The sequence below is a fragment of the Vidua chalybeata genome, chromosome 2 (assembly GCF_026979565.1).
Source record: "Vidua chalybeata isolate OUT-0048 chromosome 2, bVidCha1 merged haplotype, whole genome shotgun sequence".
NCBI classification, from domain to species: Eukaryota; Metazoa; Chordata; class Aves; order Passeriformes; family Viduidae; genus Vidua; species Vidua chalybeata.
The window spans coordinates 5,217,697-5,236,010 of record NC_071531.1 but is presented as its reverse complement, the minus strand read 5'-3'; the positions used below and the strand labels follow the sequence as shown (position 1 = coordinate 5,236,010).

General features: G+C 51.4%; 1 protein-coding gene across 2 annotated transcripts in view; it reads left to right on the top strand.

The window, feature by feature from the left end:
• The window catches only part of LOC128783596 (cystathionine beta-synthase-like), a 29,408-nt gene extending 11,193 nt beyond the window's left edge, over nt 1–18,215 (top strand). Inside the window, exons 5-18 of one of the 2 annotated variants that reach the window (XM_053934466.1) lie at nt 1,154–1,260; nt 3,113–3,247; nt 4,296–4,375; nt 5,546–5,677; nt 6,615–6,684; nt 8,189–8,280; nt 9,529–9,654; nt 10,607–10,691; nt 12,249–12,354; nt 12,871–12,942; nt 14,121–14,255; nt 14,802–14,910; nt 15,259–15,343; nt 17,188–18,215. In XM_053934466.1, the coding sequence (XP_053790441.1) occupies nt 1,154–1,260; nt 3,113–3,247; nt 4,296–4,375; nt 5,546–5,677; nt 6,615–6,684; nt 8,189–8,280; nt 9,529–9,654; nt 10,607–10,691; nt 12,249–12,354; nt 12,871–12,942; nt 14,121–14,255; nt 14,802–14,910; nt 15,259–15,343; nt 17,188–17,285 (1,432 nt within the window). In that variant the 3' untranslated portion in view covers nt 17,286–18,215. The remainder of the gene's footprint in view (nt 1–1,153; nt 1,261–3,112; nt 3,248–4,295; nt 4,376–5,545; nt 5,678–6,614; nt 6,685–8,188; nt 8,281–9,528; nt 9,655–10,606; nt 10,692–12,248; nt 12,355–12,870; nt 12,943–14,120; nt 14,256–14,801; nt 14,911–15,258; nt 15,344–17,187) is intronic. The other variant, XM_053934467.1, reaches the window with a different exon arrangement.
• Nucleotides 18,216–18,314: the final 99 nt, after the last annotated feature.

The following is an 18,314-nucleotide window of genomic DNA, read 5'->3' as shown; positions in this document are numbered from 1 at the left end:
GCCAGGACTGGTTTTTCCCTGGACATCTCAAGGAATAGCAAGCCATGACTAAAAGCTGGAATCTTAGGGGAAAACCATCCTTGTCTGCTGTCCTGAACTGATACCAACATCTGCAGGATGCAATCCAGATGTGTAATGCAGTAACTCAGGTCACTCTCAAGAGAGCCAGGCTCCAGTGAAACTTTACCTGAAGGAGCCATGGCTCAGCCCCATGGAAATCCCCGAGCATTTCAGTGGCTTTTGGAGCAGATGGGCAATGGCTGCAGCTGTGGGGGAAGCTCTTTTATTGTGGTATTGCCTCACATTTGGCAGCACTCAGTGGAGCCTGAGGTGTCTCTGCAAACTCTTCCCACAGAGGGAGAGGTAACAGCACATCCCATAATTTCTGGGCTAGAGATGCAGGGAGGCTGGAACCTCTTGGTAGTAAAGACCTTCACTAAACCCTGTACTCCTGCAGGACAAGAGGTGTTCATATCCCACTTGCAGAACCTGGAGGGAGGGGTGTGAGGTCCCTGAGTAACCCAGCGTGTCACCCCTGCACCACTGGGGCTTCCTGCCAGCACACAGCCACCTGCCTGGCTGTGACAGGGACAGGACAATTCCAGGGGTGCAGGGATGATGGGAGGTGAGAGCTGTGCAAAGCAGAGCTGAGCAGTGAGGGAACGGGGGGTTGTCACCCCTTGGCAAAGTGATGTCCTTGGCTTGTGACCAGGATGTGGCCCAAATAAACACTGCTCTCATCAATCTGTGAAAGAGCTCAAGGGTGTTGTGAGTTCCCTGGCAAGGTGTCTTGGGCAAACAGGTCTTTTTCAGGTTGCAGTTGCTGTGGTTCTTGGCTTCTGTTGGAGTCTGACAGCGACTGGCCAATCCGGGCAGCTGGATTTCACTGATCACAGAGCTGGGTTTAACTGTTTGCAAAACATCTGCCAGAACCCTCTGAGGTTTGGGCTTCTCTGACCTAATAACTCATGATGGAGAACTGTAACTAACTCCTGGTGCCACTAATTGTTGATGGGGACTTTTTCTCTTGGAGTTGGGGTGTCTTTTGGTGGCCTTGATAAAGTTGCTGAAACCTCACTCAGATTTTCTCTTGACTCATGTTGCACAACAATAGCTTTGATTTGACTTTTCTTTTTTCCCTGCATTATTTCAGGACAGAAGAAAAGAAGATCTTGCCCAATATCCTCAAGAAAATTGGCTGCACCCCAATGGTCCAAATCAACAAGATTGGGAAGTCCTATGGGCTCAAGTGTGAGCTCTGTGAGTGTCCCCTTCTCACCAGGTTTTTGCATGCCACGAGGTGAGGGTGAGGGGTGGTGCTGGAGGGGGGCTTCAGAAGAGGCTCTGTGAGAGGAACATAGATGGGGAGGGCTCTCCTGCTTATTAGGCAGTAATTTCTTGGGGCAAACAGGAGGTTTCAAGCAGCAATGAGCAGGGGGGCAATGGTAGTGAGTCATTTCTCCTGCCAGATAACAGCAGCATAAGCGCAGAGCAGAGCTGGCCTAAATTTGGGGTTGGATCTAAGCCCTCTCCCTAAGGAGATGTTAGCTGCTGCTGTCTCATGTAAGACTTTGCTTTAGGCTGGTCCCCTACAATCACCAGGATGACAAAGTCAGATCTGTGCATGTGGACTTTTCAGTCTCCTTTCCTATAACTCCTAACCCTAATAATTAATTTGATCCAAATTGGGCAGAAAGGCAGATTCTGAGAGGCAGAGAGTGCCATGGGTGTCACACAGCTGGGCAAGGAGAGACTTGCTGAGCACTCATCCTTAATGCAATGGCACAGCAGAGCCTTGCAGAGCTGTGTGGCAGCTGGGAACCCTCAGGGCAGGCACTGAGCACACGGACACGGGGAGCACGCTGGGCTTTCCCACCTGACCCCTTCTCAGCATCTGGGATCCTTGGGCCACCAACCCTGCGACCTCCACACTGCACTGCCTCACCCTGCCCACAGTGAGAGCTGAGGGGACACCAGGAGACCATGGGAGAGAGCTGGTGGAGGTGGGAGGACAGATGTGCAGTGCCTGGTGCAGCTCTGGAGCAGCCTGTCCCTTGGAGGATGTCTGGCTGGTGCTTTTAGGTGCCAGGAAAGGCGGGCAGATCCCATTTTCTGGGATGGTGTCTCCCTCCCCTGGCACAGGAGGGGAAGGAGAGCAGAACAGGAGAGCAGCTCCACGGTCCTGTCTGAGCCATGTGTCAGCACAGAGCCCCTCCCCAGCAAACACAGGAATGCCTGCAGCACAGCTGCCTCAAGGAAGCAGCTACAGCTGGATGGGATCACCTGGTGTTTTCTGTGCCCCCAGGGATCCTTGTGCAGCTGGAGTTGTGGCACTTTGCATTATAAAATGTAATGATGAGCACAAGATTTCCTTTCCCGTTCAGGCTGCTCAGGTACAGGGCTGATTTCTCAGTCTCAGGTTGCTGTCTCTGCCAGGCTGAAGTAAAACACCCCTGGAAATCCCCATTTCTCCCTGTTGTTCATAAAACAGAGTTCAGTAGCACCAGTCCAGTTGCAGATGTACATCAAAGGCTTGGTAAGAAGAATCCTGTGGTGTGGAGGCCCCAGTGAGGACTGAGCTGTGCCTTGCAATCTGAACGTGCTTTGGAAAGTTACTTGGTTTGTTGCTAGCTCAGTGAAAGAAACTGTAATTTGGCCTGACACTTGAAAATGTTCTTTCTGTTGTTTGAGATTTTTTATGGCACCTTGGTCAGGACTACAGATCACCCCTGAAAAGGGGATCTTTTTAGATATCTATTAAAAACCTCAGTGCCCCAGGATAGACCTTGCTGCTAAGCCTTGCCCACAGAAGAGTCCTTAAGGAGTGTTGTACCAGTGTGGGACCTCCCACATTGCAATGACCGTGTCCAGCTGATTTTAAACCCATCCTGGGCTGTCCAGGTTGACTTCAAACCCATGCAGGGTGGAGGAAACATGGGGGAAAAAAGGACTCTGTGCTGATGGATAATCCCAGAAAAGCAGGCAGTGGATGCATTCTCCTGAGCAAAGGACAGTCCTGCAGAGGAGGAATAGGTGTCCCAAAACTCCAGTGAGGCTTGGAGGAGCAAGGAGCTGGTGCCTGATGGAGTCTCCCCTTCCTTTCCCTTTCCAGTGGCAAAATGTGAGTACTTCAACGCAGGGGGCAGCGTGAAGGACCGCATCGGCCTCAGGATGGTGGAGGACGCAGAGAGAGCTGGGATTATCAAACCAGGAGACACCCTGATTGAACCCACTTCAGGAAACACAGGTGGGAAGGGCAGGGATGCTCCCTCTGCCTGGAAACTGGGCAGGGTGGAATTTCTGAGCAGCAGGGATTTGAGGAGCTCTTGCACTTGGAGTTACAAGGTGGGGCTCTGGCTCCATGTTCCCCTCAGCTCCCCTCCTGGTGGCCATGGGCTTCCTGGGATGGTGAGGTGCCTCCTTGCTGAAATTCCTGAGGGTCCTGCGAGGATCTCACAGCTGCACAGGTGTGCCTGGAAGGTCTCCTTGTGGCAAGGCAGACAGCATCAGGGGCTGGGGCAGCTCTGGGTGTTTTCAGGCTGGGAAGCTTTTGAATTGTCAGGGATTCCCAGAGACCATTCCCCTGATGCATTGGAAGAGAATTCCTGTGATTTTTGCCCTTGTTGCTGTCACTTGTCACCCCACCACATTGTGTCACCCCAGCCACCTCCAGACATGGAGCCAAGGGGATCTGTGCTCCCCCAGAGCTGTGTCCCACGTGGATCACACTGGCTCCCTGCCTGCCTGGGGCAGCTGGAATGGCACTGGGCTCCCTGCAGCCCCTGGCAGGGACATGCTGCTCCTTCCTGCTGCCTCACCTTCCTGCTCTAGCTGGGAGCAGCTGGCTCCATCCATCACCCCAGTGAAACCAGAGCAGAGGTGCCCTTCGCCTGCTGGCCTTGGAGTGACGTGCAGAGTCCTGTGTGTCTGTCCCCCACAACTGACAGTGCTTGAGGGGGAGGGGAAGGCACTCCTGAAGCAAAATCACTTCTCTCCTGTGTTTCCAAAAGCACAGGAAGATGCCTGAGCCTCAGTGAGGGGAGAAAAGCTCTCCCCAGCCCTGCCATTCTCTCAGTGCCACCCCTGGGAGCAGGAGCGATGCTGCAGCTCCACTTGCCTGTCAGGACATCCTCCCACACTCCCTGGTGCTCCCAGCACATCCCAGGAGGCTCATGGAGGATGCCCTCACCTGTGGCTTGTCAGTGACCATTTCATGGTTCCATCCAGGAGGAGGAGGAATGTAGGAAGTGCCAAATGCTGTTGTCAACCAATTCCCTTTGCTCCCCACCACGCAGGAATTGGGCTGGCACTGGTGGCTGCATTGAAGGGTTACCGCTGCATCATCGTCTTGCCAGAGAAAATGAGCTTGGAGAAGGTCAGAGCTCTGTATGGTTTTACCCCACAGCTGGTGAACATCTCCTTCCTCTCTCTCTCTCTGCCTCTCCCTCCCTGGAGCCCTCTCCTTTAAAGGCAAATGAGCCTTGCACACCCACTGCCACAGCTGCTATTCAGAACATTGCCTCTTGAGGGAAAAAAAAAGTATCCTATGATGGTCTGGTGTCAGAAGTGCAGCTGGGGTGGTGGGAGAGCCAGACACAGTGTATGGCTGCAGAGAAACAGAGCAGGATCTGCTGCATGTGAAGCTCAGCAGGAGAGGCAGGCAGGTGCCAGGGCTATCCTGCCAGTCCTGCTCACTTCCCCTCTGACAGCTGACAGGTCACTTGGCCTCACTGTGTATTTATGGTTTTCTTTCACCTGGAGATACTTAGAGCTGCTTTCTCAGGGTGGTGTCTCAAGTCACTTGCATGAGAGCTGATGGTCAGGTGAATACACCACCCTGGAGATGGCAGAAATCCCTCACTGATGAGCCAAGAGCCTCACAGACCACTCAGCTGAACTCATGCCAGTGAAGCCAGACATGCACCCTGACCTGGCTCAAGAGTGAGCCCTTCTCCAAAGTGTCACCCTCAATTCAACCCACATCTCACTCAAGCTCCGTCTGGATCAGATGCCACCTCCAGCTGCTGTGGGCTGCATCTCCAGGTGTCCCAACACTCCCCTGTCCCACTGACAGCCAGATCTCCCAGAGGAGACACCCTAGGGCTGATTGTTCCTTCCCTGTCTTTGGTGAGAGAAGGGACTTAGGGCAAAACCAGCTTTTTGATCACCCCCTTGCATGCTGGGGCTCCAGTCCCAGCACACAGGAGACACTGTTCCCTGTCCAGTTCCCTCTGCCCTTTTCCTCTGGCACCAAGGAGCAGCACATTGTCACCTCCCTCCACCCTGTCCCCAGCCTGCCCTCCAAGTAGGACAGGGCAAGAGGCCAGGCTCGAATCCATGTGCCAGCTTCAGGCAGGAGGCCCTGGGGTGCTAGGAGCATGTCAGAGATAGCAGAGTCCAGAATTGGACATTGTATCTCCACATGATAAACGTCTCCTGCGTGCAAAGCTGCTCTGGAATCTGGCACTGCCCTGAGCCCGCAGGTTCAGGTTACCATCCCTGTGTGGGATCAGTTGTGCTGCAGCTCCTCTTTTCCCTCCCAAAGGTCGATATTCTGAAGGCACTGGGTGCTGAAATCGTGAGGACGCCGTGCACCCGCTTTGATGCCCCCGAGTCCAACATCCGTATTGCCTGGAAGCTGCAAAGTGAAATCCCAAACTCTCACATCCTGGACCAGGTAAAGGCCGTCCCTCCACTGACTCTTTCCCAAGAGAGTTTATAGGGTGTTCTCCAAGTGTGCCTCTGTTTGGGGGCTCCATTTGAACTGGCACCAGAGGCAGATTTCGTCAGTGTTTTATGGCATTTGAAACTTAATCACTCCTCTGCAAAGCACAGGGGGACAGAAACAAAATAAGGGACACTTCCAAACCTGCAGCACTTCTGCCAAAGCCTGGATGTGGGCGAGGCTGGGTTTCCTTGCACAATTCAAAGACTCCTCAAATTTCTTCAGATTTAACTTTGACCTGAAAAAAAACCCATTTTTAAAGCCTAGTTAGCAGCCTCTATTGTGCCTCAAAAATAAACCTCATGCTGTAAAGGGCAAACCCTGGTGACTCCTGTCAGAGGTTCCTGCAGTGCTGGGTCTTGGACAGGAGGGCACTTGGTCTGACCCCTGAGTGAGGAGCCCCTGGAGTGCAGGAAAGTCAGACAAGCTCCTTCCTTCTGAGAAAAAAGTAGTTCAGAGACTGAATGAGCTTTTCAGCTCGTTTTTGGTCCATGGGTGTGAACGTGGTGTGCACAAATATCAGTGCTGCAAAATCCCTCTGTGCATGAGAGCTGACTGATGATCAGGACAGCTTCTCCAGCCCACAGTTCCCAGTCTCTGAACCATCCCCACACCTAATGAGCACCAAGAACTGGAGAGTGAGTGTTTGTGGGCACACTTAACCTTCCAGTGTAGAAAAACCCCAAGTGGGCTTGGAAATCTGCCCCAAAGGGACAAACAGGAGGAATACCTGTGACCTGTCCTGGTGGGGTGGCAGTTTCCCCCTCGGCAGGGAGAGGAGGGGGCAGCTGCATGCTTTGGGTACAGCTCTGTCAGGAGCTATTGCTGGTTTGGTATTTGACCTGCTCTTCACATGGTAACTCCTGCTGTTCTCTGCTGGAATAAACAGTACCGAAATCCGAGCAACCCCCTGGCTCATTACGACACCACGGCCGAGGAGATCCTGGAGCAGTGTGAAGGTACCGTCTGTGCTGCTGCCTCTGCGTGCAGAGGGCTGTAACCCTCTCTGAGAGGCTTAATTTACATCACTTATTGACCTGAATGTCTAGAAACAGCCCAAAGGGCCTCTCTAGGGGCGGGCAGTATTATCTTAATAACACTGACACACAGGGTGTAGCAACCTCTCCTAATCCACTCCAGATACACCTCAGCCTGCAGGGCTTCCCAGCTGTCCCCTCCCGTTGCAAAAGCCTGGGGGAGGAGACCAGAGGCTTAAGAAACTCAGGTTGTACCTAAAGGAGGAAGAACATGTCTCTTGTTGGCCACAGTGACCGGCCAGCTGGGAACACAAGAGATCCCACGAAGCCTTGGAGGGGAATATAAATCCACCAGGGCATGGCAAGGCTGCATCTGATCCAGCACTCTCATTTGCAAATCAAAACTGACTGAAACCTCACAAACTAGTGACACTGGAAGTGAGGGCTGAGCGAGGATAAAGGGCTATCCTCCCAGTCCATGTTTGTGCAGATAGAAGTGACATTTATTGCCAGTTCTGGGAGCACTGTAAAACGTGACCAGGACTTGAGGATTTTAACTGGAGAGCAGTTATCAGAGCAGTAAAGCAGTCAGGTATCAACAGGAGCAAGAGTCCCAGCCTTCCCTCCACTACAGAGTTAGGGTTTGCTCCAGCTGGCTGCCAGGGTTGCAGATCCCTCTTTCCCAATGCAGCTACAGCATCAGGTTTTGAAGGCCAGACTTCAGTTCTGCTCCTACCAGTCCTAAATCTGTATAATTTCAGCAATGCCAGTGGGGCAGCATCTGACAGAGGCAGATGCCAGGGCAGAGCTCAGCCCTCCCTCCACTGTGGATGCCAACACAGGCTGAAAAGTTGTGCCTGTTAGTGATATTCACGTGTGTGATTTGCTTTGATATGCTGTGGTTTGAAAGGGTGTGCTGAGATATTCCCTCCCCCTTAAGCCACAGAATCACAGAACATCCTGAGATGGAGAGGACCCACAAGGATCCTCAAAATCCAGCTTCTGGTCCTGCACAGGACACCTGAAAAGTCACACTATGTGCCTGAGAGCATTGTCCAAACACTCCTTGAGCTCTGGCAGGCTTGGTGCTGTGACCACTGCCCTGGGGAGCCTGTTCAGTGCCCCAGCCACCCTCTGGGGAAGAACCTTTCCCTAATATCCAACCTAAACCTGCCCTGACACATCTTCATGATGTTCCCTCTGTTCAGTAGATGCCAAAGATGCAGAAATCATGGAGAGCTGCAGTGGGAGGTCTGGAGGTCACCTTCAGCTCCCTGCAGTGAGGCTGTGCTCAGATCCTGCAAGCTCATCTGAGCTTCTGCACAGGACCAGGCTTTGGCCACCAGCACGGCCTCTGCCTGATCTGTCCTCATGTGGGGTTCTGGTGGACACAGGCTTTGTATCTGCACAGGGCTCTGAATCAAGGGGAGATCGTGCTGGGGGCTGTGCTGAGCCCTTGCAAACCTCTCTCCCCTCTCATCTGCAGGCAAGGTCCACATGGTGGTGATTGGGTCTGGCACAGGAGGAACCATCACTGGTGTTGCCAGGAAGCTGAAGGAGAAGTGCCCAGAGTGCAAGGTAAGGCTGGAGGCAGGACTGCCAGGGTTTTCATGGAATCACAGAATGGTTTGGGTTGGAAGGGACATTAGGGGCTGTCCCATTCCACCCTCCTGCCATCGGCAGGGACACCTTCCACCAGACCAGGTTGCTCAGAGCTGGCCTGGAACAATTGCAGGGATGAGGCACCCACAACTTCTCTGGGCAATCTGTGCCAGGGCCTCACCACCCTTACAATAAGGAATTTCTTCCTATTATCCAATATAAATCTACCCTCCTTCAGTTCAGAGCCATTCCCCCTTGTCCTGTCCCTGCATGTCATTTCCTGCCTAACCCCACGGCTCACCTGAGGGAGTAGTTGTTGTCTGCACCTATTTGTTCACAGCAACGGTGGCTTTTGTTGGAATCAATTTGATGTTTAGGCTGATCTAGACCCATCCAAGTGCCTTGGAGACCAAAGTTTCCACAGCCCCAGTAAAATCTCCCCCTGCCTCATGCCTTGCCCTGTGCAGGACACTCTGGGGGCACAGTCTTGCAATGGCTTCTCCTCTGCCACTGCAAAACCCTCTTGTGCTTTAGGGTTAACATCACTCACAATGCTCATCCTGCAGAGCTCGTGCTTCGAGGCAGACTGGAGGCATGCACACACTGGTCTGGTCAGTGTGTGAGTGATCCCTGATCCACCAGAGAGGTGTGGACCCACCACTGGAGGACTGGGACGTGAGGTTGCCTCCCTGGCAGCATGCAGCTGCGTGTGGAACAGTGTCACCATCCCTTCTTAAGCTGTGTGCTGAGGGAGGCACCTCAGCCCAGACTCAAAGCTGTAAATAACCAGGGAGGTGTCACCATCAGCCAGCACAGCTAGATCCAGAAAGGATGTCTGTATCCACGAGTTTCCACAGGTTGGAGCTCAGTGGCTGGCTTCACCTAGAGCAGATTAAGGAGCTCTGGCACTGCCCTAAGGGTTGGGCTTTGGAAGTGGTAGGTTCTGCCAAAGGGGTGACAAACACCTTGAGAGTGATAACATTCAGTTATCACCAGTCACTTCTGCAACAGCTGAAGACTACCTAGGATCTATTTAAAAAGACAGTGAAAAACAGCACCTTTTTATCCTGGAAGCTCTCCATGCTGCCAGTGATTAGGAATATTAATGAATATCAGGGGAAGGAAACACTGCTGATAAGGGAGGGGGTAACTTTTCCTTTGAGTTTTGTGTATGGCTGTTTCTGAATTCCCATTTTGGTTTGACAAAATGTCTTTCTCTCCAAGATCATTGGCGTGGACCCCGACGGCTCCATCGTCGCTCTGCCCAGTGAGATGAACAAGACCAACACCACAACCATCGAGGTGGAGGGCATTGGGCACGACTTCATCCCCACTGTCCTCGACAGATCCGTGAGTAACCCTGTGAAGAGGGGCCTCTGCCTGCTCTCTGGCTTGGCATCCAGCCTGCTGCCAAGGCCAGAGGTGTGCTGGCCCTGGTGTATCTTCCCAGTGCAGAACAAGCTGTTGTGGGGGGATTGGGACACCCAGTTACTTTCTGAGTAACTCTGATTATAACTGACCCACAAGAAGAAGGCAGATAGAGGTGAAAAGCAGGCATATAACACAGTGTGAGTGTCCTCTGCTCAGCCTCACCATTGCTTAGGTGTGCCCCTTTGGCTGTGATCACACAGATGTCTGTGCTGCTCCTCATCCCACTGCTCTTTCCTGAACCTTCTCTGCCTCAGGCACCACACACAGAGAGCAGAAATCCTGCACCATGCACAGGCTGGATGACAAGATCCAAGCCCTGTAAGATAGCAGATCATGAACCTTGTAGCTCTTTGTTGTCAAGTTCCCTCTCAGTGTATCAGCTGCCACAGGGCATTAAATCCCTAACACAGGCTGCCTGTGTTGCCCTGGCCTCATTCTAGAAAGGTCCCTCACAGCCTCAAACCACAGATTCTTTCTGTTTCTAGGTGTTAACTACATCCCTGCTGTCAGCACATGGCTGTAGAGCTGTCACCTTAATAATCCAGACTGATTCTTGTAGCTGGATCTCATTTTGGCAAAATCTCAACCATTAATGTACCCTGGCCTGGGACATCATAAATACTCCTCCACATCCTAACTCTGGACCTGTCAGACATCCCTAACTCTGCAAGGAAAGGGTGCTGGCTGGAAAGGTGTGGGTGTCTGCAAGCAAGAACTCCAGACCATGGATGTTCTGACAAATGCTTTCAACAAGTGTGGAAGGCAGCTCAGAGCTCAGATGATGTGGGCATCAGCACCATGGTGTGCCTCAGAGGGTCAGGGCAGCCTGAAATGACATTGCCAAGACTCATCCTCCTTGCTTTCCTTCCAGGTGGTCGATCAGTGGTACAAAAGCAACGACAGAGACTCGTTCCTCATGTCCCGCAGGTTGATCAGAGAGGAGGGGTTATTGTGTGGTAAGCACAGTGCAGCCACAGCAGTTTTTTTCTCTTAACAAACCTTCTGAACCTCATCTTTTTGGGACCAAAACGTCCCAGAGTAGGTGCCCTCTGCATTTTGTGTCTGCTGGATCAGCAGAGCTGAAAGGCTGAGCCTCGGGCTGTGCAGAGGTCACTGCAGACTCCAGAGGTGTGTCCCTCAGTCTGCTCTGGGGTCTGACTCATCAGCCACAGTAATTATAGAAGTAATAATTCTCTCCTTACTGGAGCACTTTTGCAGTGGAACTGGATCTTCAGGCAGTGTAGAGTTACACAGGCTGAAGGGAGGATTAGTGGGGCTCGGGGCAGGACAGGTGGGCTGTGCCAACAGCTCTGCGAGGCCGTGCTCGGTGTCACTGCCACACCAGAGGTGCCAGGTTTGGACCAGGAAGGTCTGAAAGTAAAGAAAGTGTGAGATGTTCTTACTGAGTATTCCTCCCTGTGCCAACAAGCTGTAAGTGATCCCACTGGCTTCCCAAAATGAACAGGTGCCCTCACAAAGACTCTGCCTGTACCCTAAGAGCCTCCACAGAGCATCAGCCTTGTTTTCAGCCTTCCCTGACACCAAGCAAACAGACACAGGTTTGCATCCAGGACCAGACACTACATAGGCTCGTAGTTACAGCTGATAAAAGCCCTGAGCACTCATATTCAGGGAGTTTTGGAAAAGATCAGGCTATATATATGTAATGAAACACTTAAATGTTGATTTAACCTAGCAGGCATGGAGTCACTGTGTTTCAACAGAAACCACTTGTTTGAACTCAACCATAATTTGCGAACAGCTTCGTGTTCCCTGAACTGCATTTTTCAGGGCCGTTCCTCGTTTGTTTGAAAAATGTGACCTAGGGATAATTAACCTGCTGTAAAATACGTGCTGCCTTGAATGCAGTGTGTAATGGGCACACAGATAGTGGAATGTGTTTGACTTCCAGTACTCAGACTGGTGGTGGAAGAATTGCCTCTGTAAAGCAGGGACCTGCTTTCCCTACGTGCAGCACACCACATGCGTGCACACAGACACGGGGAGCATTCAAGCCTTCCCATCATGTTGGCCTGGTATTCCAAGCATGAATGTAATGTTTATGGGGTTTTTTCAGTCTTTACAGTGCATTTAAAGCCAATCTTTGGGTGCCAAGTATGTCAGCCAGAAGCTCTAGAACTGGCGTGGTCTTCTGCCCATGCGAAGAGAGGGTGTGGTATGTTCTGAATGTCCCTAAATGGGACCTTTCAGGCCTTGGTCTGCCCACAGAGTCCCCACAAGAAGTGGTTCATGAAGTCCATGAGGTGACTTCCATGCTGCCTCAAAAGCCCAAGAGCCACCATATGAACACATCCCATGAGTCCCTACCTCTGCCTGGCCCTAAAGCCTACAAGGCTTTGGGATTGATTGTCCTCCCATCCCAGTGTCCCAAGCCACCATGCCAGGAGGTGCCACCTCTGCACCATTATCTGGGGCAGCCTGTGCTCCCCAGCCCAGGACAGTGGTCCTGGGCAGCCCTGACACTTGTCTCCCTCTCCTTGGTGCCCATGCAGGGGGCAGCTCGGGCAGTGCCATGTCCGTGGCTGTGAGAGCTGCCAAGGACTTGAAGGAAGGTCAGCGCTGCGTTGTCATCCTGCCCGACTCCGTCCGGAACTACATGTGAGTGTCCTGCTTCCTCCACTGCTTCCCAGCATCAGGGTGGGAGCTCCCATGGCCTTCTGTGACAGGAGCTGAGCCCAAGTGCTTGGGGTTCTGGAGAACTGCCCCAATAAATCTGATAGCAAGGCACATGGACTGAGCCAGCTCAGGCAGATCACAGGAAAAAAGCAAAATAAACAGCAGGGAGAAAGAGCACATCCCCGTGGCAGTCACCATGGGATGGGTGTTGGGACACTTGGGGTTTATTTCCTCTCGTCACTGACTCACTGCACGGAGCAGGACTCAGCCAAGCTACACTTTCTGAGCGTGCATGCCTAAAGTTAGGAAGGCAAATAGCTGGCGTGCTTCGAAGAGTTACTGAGCACCCGATGCTCCTGCTGACCTTAAAAGGGGCTGAGAGCAGCCAGCTGCAAAAATCATGAGAGCCCCGGGGGCAGTGCTGTGGTCTGGTGCACGAAACAAAGCACGACTTCTTCTGGAAGCCTCACAGACTTGCTCTTTGTTGGTGATTTCTAGGTCCAAATTTGTGAATGATAAGTGGATGATAAAAAATGGGTTCCTAAATGACGCCCAGGAGCACAAGCCTTGGTAAGACAACTTCTGCTGGGATAAACTGTGTTAAGGGAATCAGCTTTCTGAGTCTGGAAGTCATTATCTTGAAAGGAAAATGTTCCCTTTTAGTGTTTAGGAAAAACAAAGTAAAGACCACCCCTCTCTGGGGAGGCTGTAATGTCAGCTCCTCTCTTTTGGGTGGTTCTCTCTCAGCTCTCCAATCAAAGTCTATAAAGGAACCATTTCTGTCCCAAAGTAGCTGATCCACTCCCACGTGGCAGCCCAGGCCACCTAAACCCTCTGAAAACCTCTCTCTACTGCACATCTGATGTTCAAAGGACCATCAGGCTGCTGGGGAGGTGGGTCCCTGTTGTAGCAAGGCCCCCTTTCAAACATCTCTGCAGCTCTCTTCAGGCAGGGGACAGGAAATTTTCACCTTCCAGAGCTGCTGGCCAGAAAAGATGTCCCAACTCTGCTGTCCCTTGGACACCATGGGGAAAGAGTCCCCTCAGGGAGTCACAGGCAAACTGCTGATGCCAGCTGATGTGTGGCTGGGCAAATGGAATTTGTTTAGAAAAGCTCTTGTTCTCACCCTAAAGACAGCAGGTATTACCGATGTCGCCTTCTCCTTTACCAAAAGTTATTGTAAAATATTTCCTAAAATCTTAACATATATGCAAGGCCTCTTGTGTCTGGTTAGAGTTGCTCTTGGTCCTTCTAGGCTCCAGCATTGCCCTGCCTTTTCTGCAAGGACTCAGGGCTGAGATGTCTGGGAGCTGCTTGTGTTCCCCCACAAACAAACTCAGCTTGTCCCTCATAAGTCACACGAGCATCTCTGCGGGGCTCTCTCCTGCAGGAGCTGCAAATGCTGCCTTGTGAGGACCAAGGATACAGAACAAAGGAGTAAAACTGGTAGGTCACCTATTTATGAGCTTGAAGTGAAGCCCTCAATAGTTTCCTTGGACTCAGGACAGCTCAGCACCTTGCCAGCTGCCGGTCTCATCCCTGCCTCTGGAGTTGCATGAACACTGGGCGTAGGGAAAGCTTGGCTTGAACAAGACCTGGCCGTGGTGGCATTTCTGCTTTGGGTGTAGGAGTGGGGCTGGCTTTTCAGGCAGACAGACTATCCCTCATCTCCTCTGGCCTTGCCCTCCTGCTGAAGGCCACAGCTGTGCAGCAGTCACAGCTCAGCGCTGCCATTTGTCTTTCAACAGGTGGTGGAACATCAAGGTGCAGAAACTGAATCTCTCGGCCCCTCTCATTCTCCTCCCAGAAGTCAGCTGTGAAAAGGCAATTGAGATCCTCCAGGAGAAGGGATATGACCAAGCTCCTGTTGTTGCTGAGTCAGGGTAACTATTTCTGCTCACTGCAGAGATGGGCATTCGTACAGAAAAATCAGTCATGATGAAGCTAAAGTCCCATTTACTCATTCAGAGCTGGGGATCTTGTGTTGGACTTTGATGCATAATGTTAAAAAGATCATCTGCCTCCTTGTGAAGATTCATCAATAGAACTCCTGTAAAAGATCCAGTTAAAGCCCAATCCAGTACCCACCAAACCAGAAGATGCTGGATCAGTGCACAGGCAAGGGGAGCCCAGGGGAGTGAGAGCTGGAGGGAAACCCACACAAATAAGCAGCTGGAGAGCCCACAGGTTTTTCTTCTCCCAGCTGCTGAGTCCTGGACTGCAACAGCAGATTTTAACTACTGTGAAACCAACAGCTTGGTGAGGACAAAGACTTCCTTGTTCTGCTCAAGAGAGGAGAAACCTGGTGCCTCCCACTGACTGCAGCAACAGTTTAGTCACTGACTTCAACCAGAGCAGAGCAATCCCTACATAAAATGTGTGTTCTACCTCAGGTCTGACCTTCTGGAAAACTCCCTGTTCCCTTACAGGCTTATTTTGGGGATGGTGACCCTCAGCAACACCCTGAGCTCTGTGCTGGCTGGAAACGTGGAGTTCTCAGACCCTGTCACCAAGGTCACCTACGACCAGTTCTCCAAGGTACCCCTGAGGCTGGGGATGGTGTCAGTCTCTATCTGGGGACAGGGAGAGAGGGAGAGGTGCACCACCAGCACCCTGGGGTGTGGGAGAGGAGCTGGGAGAAGAGGTCAGTGAGAAGGCAGAGAAGAGTAGGGAGGGCCATGGTGACATCTTGGAGATGAGAGTAAGGACAAGCACCTGTAAAGGCTCTGCTGAACCAGCAGGGCTCAGAAATGGGAGCTTTTCACACCAGGAGCCAAGCACTGACAGGGGAGTTCATCCAGCTGGGGAATCAGCACCCTCCAAAATCAGATCTCAGCCATTGTCAGGTGAAGTAAAACATTAAAAGTTACATTTTGTCCTGTTTAGATCGGCCTGGAGGACAGCCTTGGGAAGCTTTCCTGCATCCTGGAGAACGACCACTTTGCTATCGTTGTACACGAGCAAATGCAGTGTAGGTATCTGCAGAAACTCCCCACAGGCTTGGCACAAGTGTGTGAGAGGGGAAAGGGCAATTCCCAGGCTGATTGTGGCAGGTGTCAGTGCATCTGCTGCTCCTGTGCAGCCCCTGAGCCTCTGCACCACGAGGGGTTTCTGCTCTGCAAAGCCCTGGAACTGCCCACTCCTCACCCATGTCTCCTTCTGACGCCACAGAGATGAGGGGAGAGGGGCAAAGCTAGCAAGGGGGAAATTAGGGATCTCTGTAGACTCCTGTAGCCCAGGGGCAAGGTCAGAAGGAGCATTTGGCCACATTAGGCAAAGCCTGTGTGGAATTCAGGCACCTAAGCTGAGAAAGCTGAGAAAAATTGGGCTGGGCCATGAGCAAGCCCTGTGGCACGGGTCATCAGGGGCACTGGTGTGTAGCCTGGGGCAGCTGTGGGTGAGCCTTACCTGGGCCATGGCTGGGTGTAGGGATGCTGTGCCAGTCTGGGAGCACCATTAAAGCAGGTTTTATTGGTTTTATTCTCAATCCACTGCACAGCCACCTTCCCCTTGGTGTAGCAAGCCAACCCAGCAGAGTCACCTGCAGCAGCACCACAGCAGCATCAGGATTGCTGACACATCAGTGGCAGCAGGGATCACCCCTTGTGCCTCCTCTGACCCAAAAAAGGTGTGGTGGCAGGTGCTACTCAGCACATCTGACCTGGCACACCTTTCCAGTTCAATTACACCAAAAGGAGTACAGATTTGACCTTGGCTGGGAAAAGTGAGCAACGCGAAAAGCAGTCAGAAGAGCCACGTTTAGGTCTTGTGAATTAGAGCTGAAGGGTGTAATTATGCTGATTTGATGGGATTACACACTGAGCATGCAAAGCATCCCTCAGGTGAGCAGTGGGTGACACTGCCAGCTGCCTGCTCAACGCAGGGCCTCCAAAACCCACCGTGCCCAAACATCCCAAAGCTTCCCTCCCCAGGGCCTGCTCCCCCAGAGCCCCATCAGCTCTGAAGCTTGCGAGTCCATCCATGTTCCCACAACAGGTTGCAAACAAAAATCTGACACTCAAAACTGCCTTTGATGCACGTTTCCAATTCAGTCACCAAAATTAATGCCAGGCAGAATTTCCTTTCTCAGCTATGTTGTCATAAAATAAGGAATATCTCTATTGTATCACATTTTAATATAAATTTAATGGTATCAGCAAATTAAATGGCACCCATCAGAAAATATCAGCCAGCTGTCTGCAGCACCACTTGCTCTGATTTTCAAATAACACCCACTTGCTTTTCCAGAGCTGCTGTTTTAATGCTGTCACAGTTACCCCCTTATTTATTAGTTTCTTCCCACACCTTTGGAGCTTGCATTTTATCTTGTGTTTGGGCTCTGGTGGCTAGTATTATTTTTATTTAAGAAAACATTTATCAGACAGTTAAAACAATTATTGAAGTGCTGTTTCATTAATGGTGGTGTAGGATGTTATGAGAACAGATTAGAAAAGTGCCTAACTGCTGCTTTTAGAGAGTCTCATTAGTTTGCTCTGAAAAGTTCTGTGGTGATAGGAGCAGGACTGGAACAGAGGTTGGCTAAAAACAACTGGGAAATTAAGTTTCCTGCTCTGGGAAAGGTGGGTTATTTGCAGCAAAAAACCTCTCTGGTGTGATCACAGTAACCTGACTGAGGCTCCATCATCATTTCTGTGGAGGTAGAGCTCAGACAGACGCTGTCCCTGTTAGGGTTTTCTTTTAATAAATGCGCAGCAGCCTCTGCACAGCTGGAAGGTGGTGAGGGGGATGGTGGAGGTGGTGGTGTTCTTTTTTTTTTTTTTTTTGCCACTAAGCTGGAATTTTCTGTGCTTCCAGTCAGTGGAAATGGCAGCTCCTCCATGAAGCAGACGGTGTTTGGTGTGGTCACAGCCATGGACCTCCTCACCTTTGTCAGCAGGAATGACAAGAAGTAGCAGAGCAGCTGCTCCAGCAGGTCCAGGTGTGCCCCTGAGCCCAAACCACCTGGCCAAGGGAGCCTCTGGCCCAATCCAGCCAATGGTTTCTCAAAATGCTTAGGAGAAAATTGTGATGTATTGTATTTGTCTGCCAAATGCCACCCACAGTATTACTGAAGAAATTGTGTTTAACAGCCATGTGTGCTCACATGGAGTTTCCCAGGGCTGGGCATGGAATGTGGATGGAAAGGGGATGGTTGTTCCTGCCCAGATTTTAGCAGGAGGAGCTTTGGTGAGTTTGCCAGCTGCAGGTACCTGTGCACTGCCTGTGTTGCAGCTGCTGAGGGTTTTGCTGATCCCTGGGGACCAGAGCCCTTTTCTGCCACAAGAGCAGCAGGGCTGGGGGCAAGTCACGGCACTGCTGCACCCTTCTGCCCCTCTCTGCCCACGCCAGGCAGGGCTGAGGCACCCCCAGGAGCCATTCCTCCTCACCCCTGGGGATGTTTGCCTCCAAGAAGGCAGCAGGAGAGTGTGGAGGCTTAACTTCTTTTTGCCAGGGTCGGGATTAAATGTATGAGATGGTATTTCTTGTTTGGACTCAGATGTTTATTAATTCTTATCCATGTTACAGTCTCACAGACCCTGAGTTCTGCAGCACTCCACTCTAACACACTAAAAATGCAGCCCCGTCTCTCTCTGTACGAGGCCTTTTAAGGATAAACTGTCCAATTAAGAAATGACACCTTAATTATTTTTACTTTTAACCCAATAACCAACCACCTGTGCCCAGAATTGGGATTTTTTTTATCCAATTACACAAAACCACCCAAATCCATAGAGAAGGAGGTGAAGAAGAAGGACCAGCCTCCACCCTAAAACCTCCATCTTGCTTTATATATATTACTGTATTCTAAACCATTAAACTCTGTGTTTTCCACCCTGTGATATTGCACACTTCTATTCAAACTCCACCCCCACAATCCCAGTTCTACCATTCCATTTTGGAAGCCTTCTCCTTCTTCTGCTGCTAAGTGGCTACTTAAAATT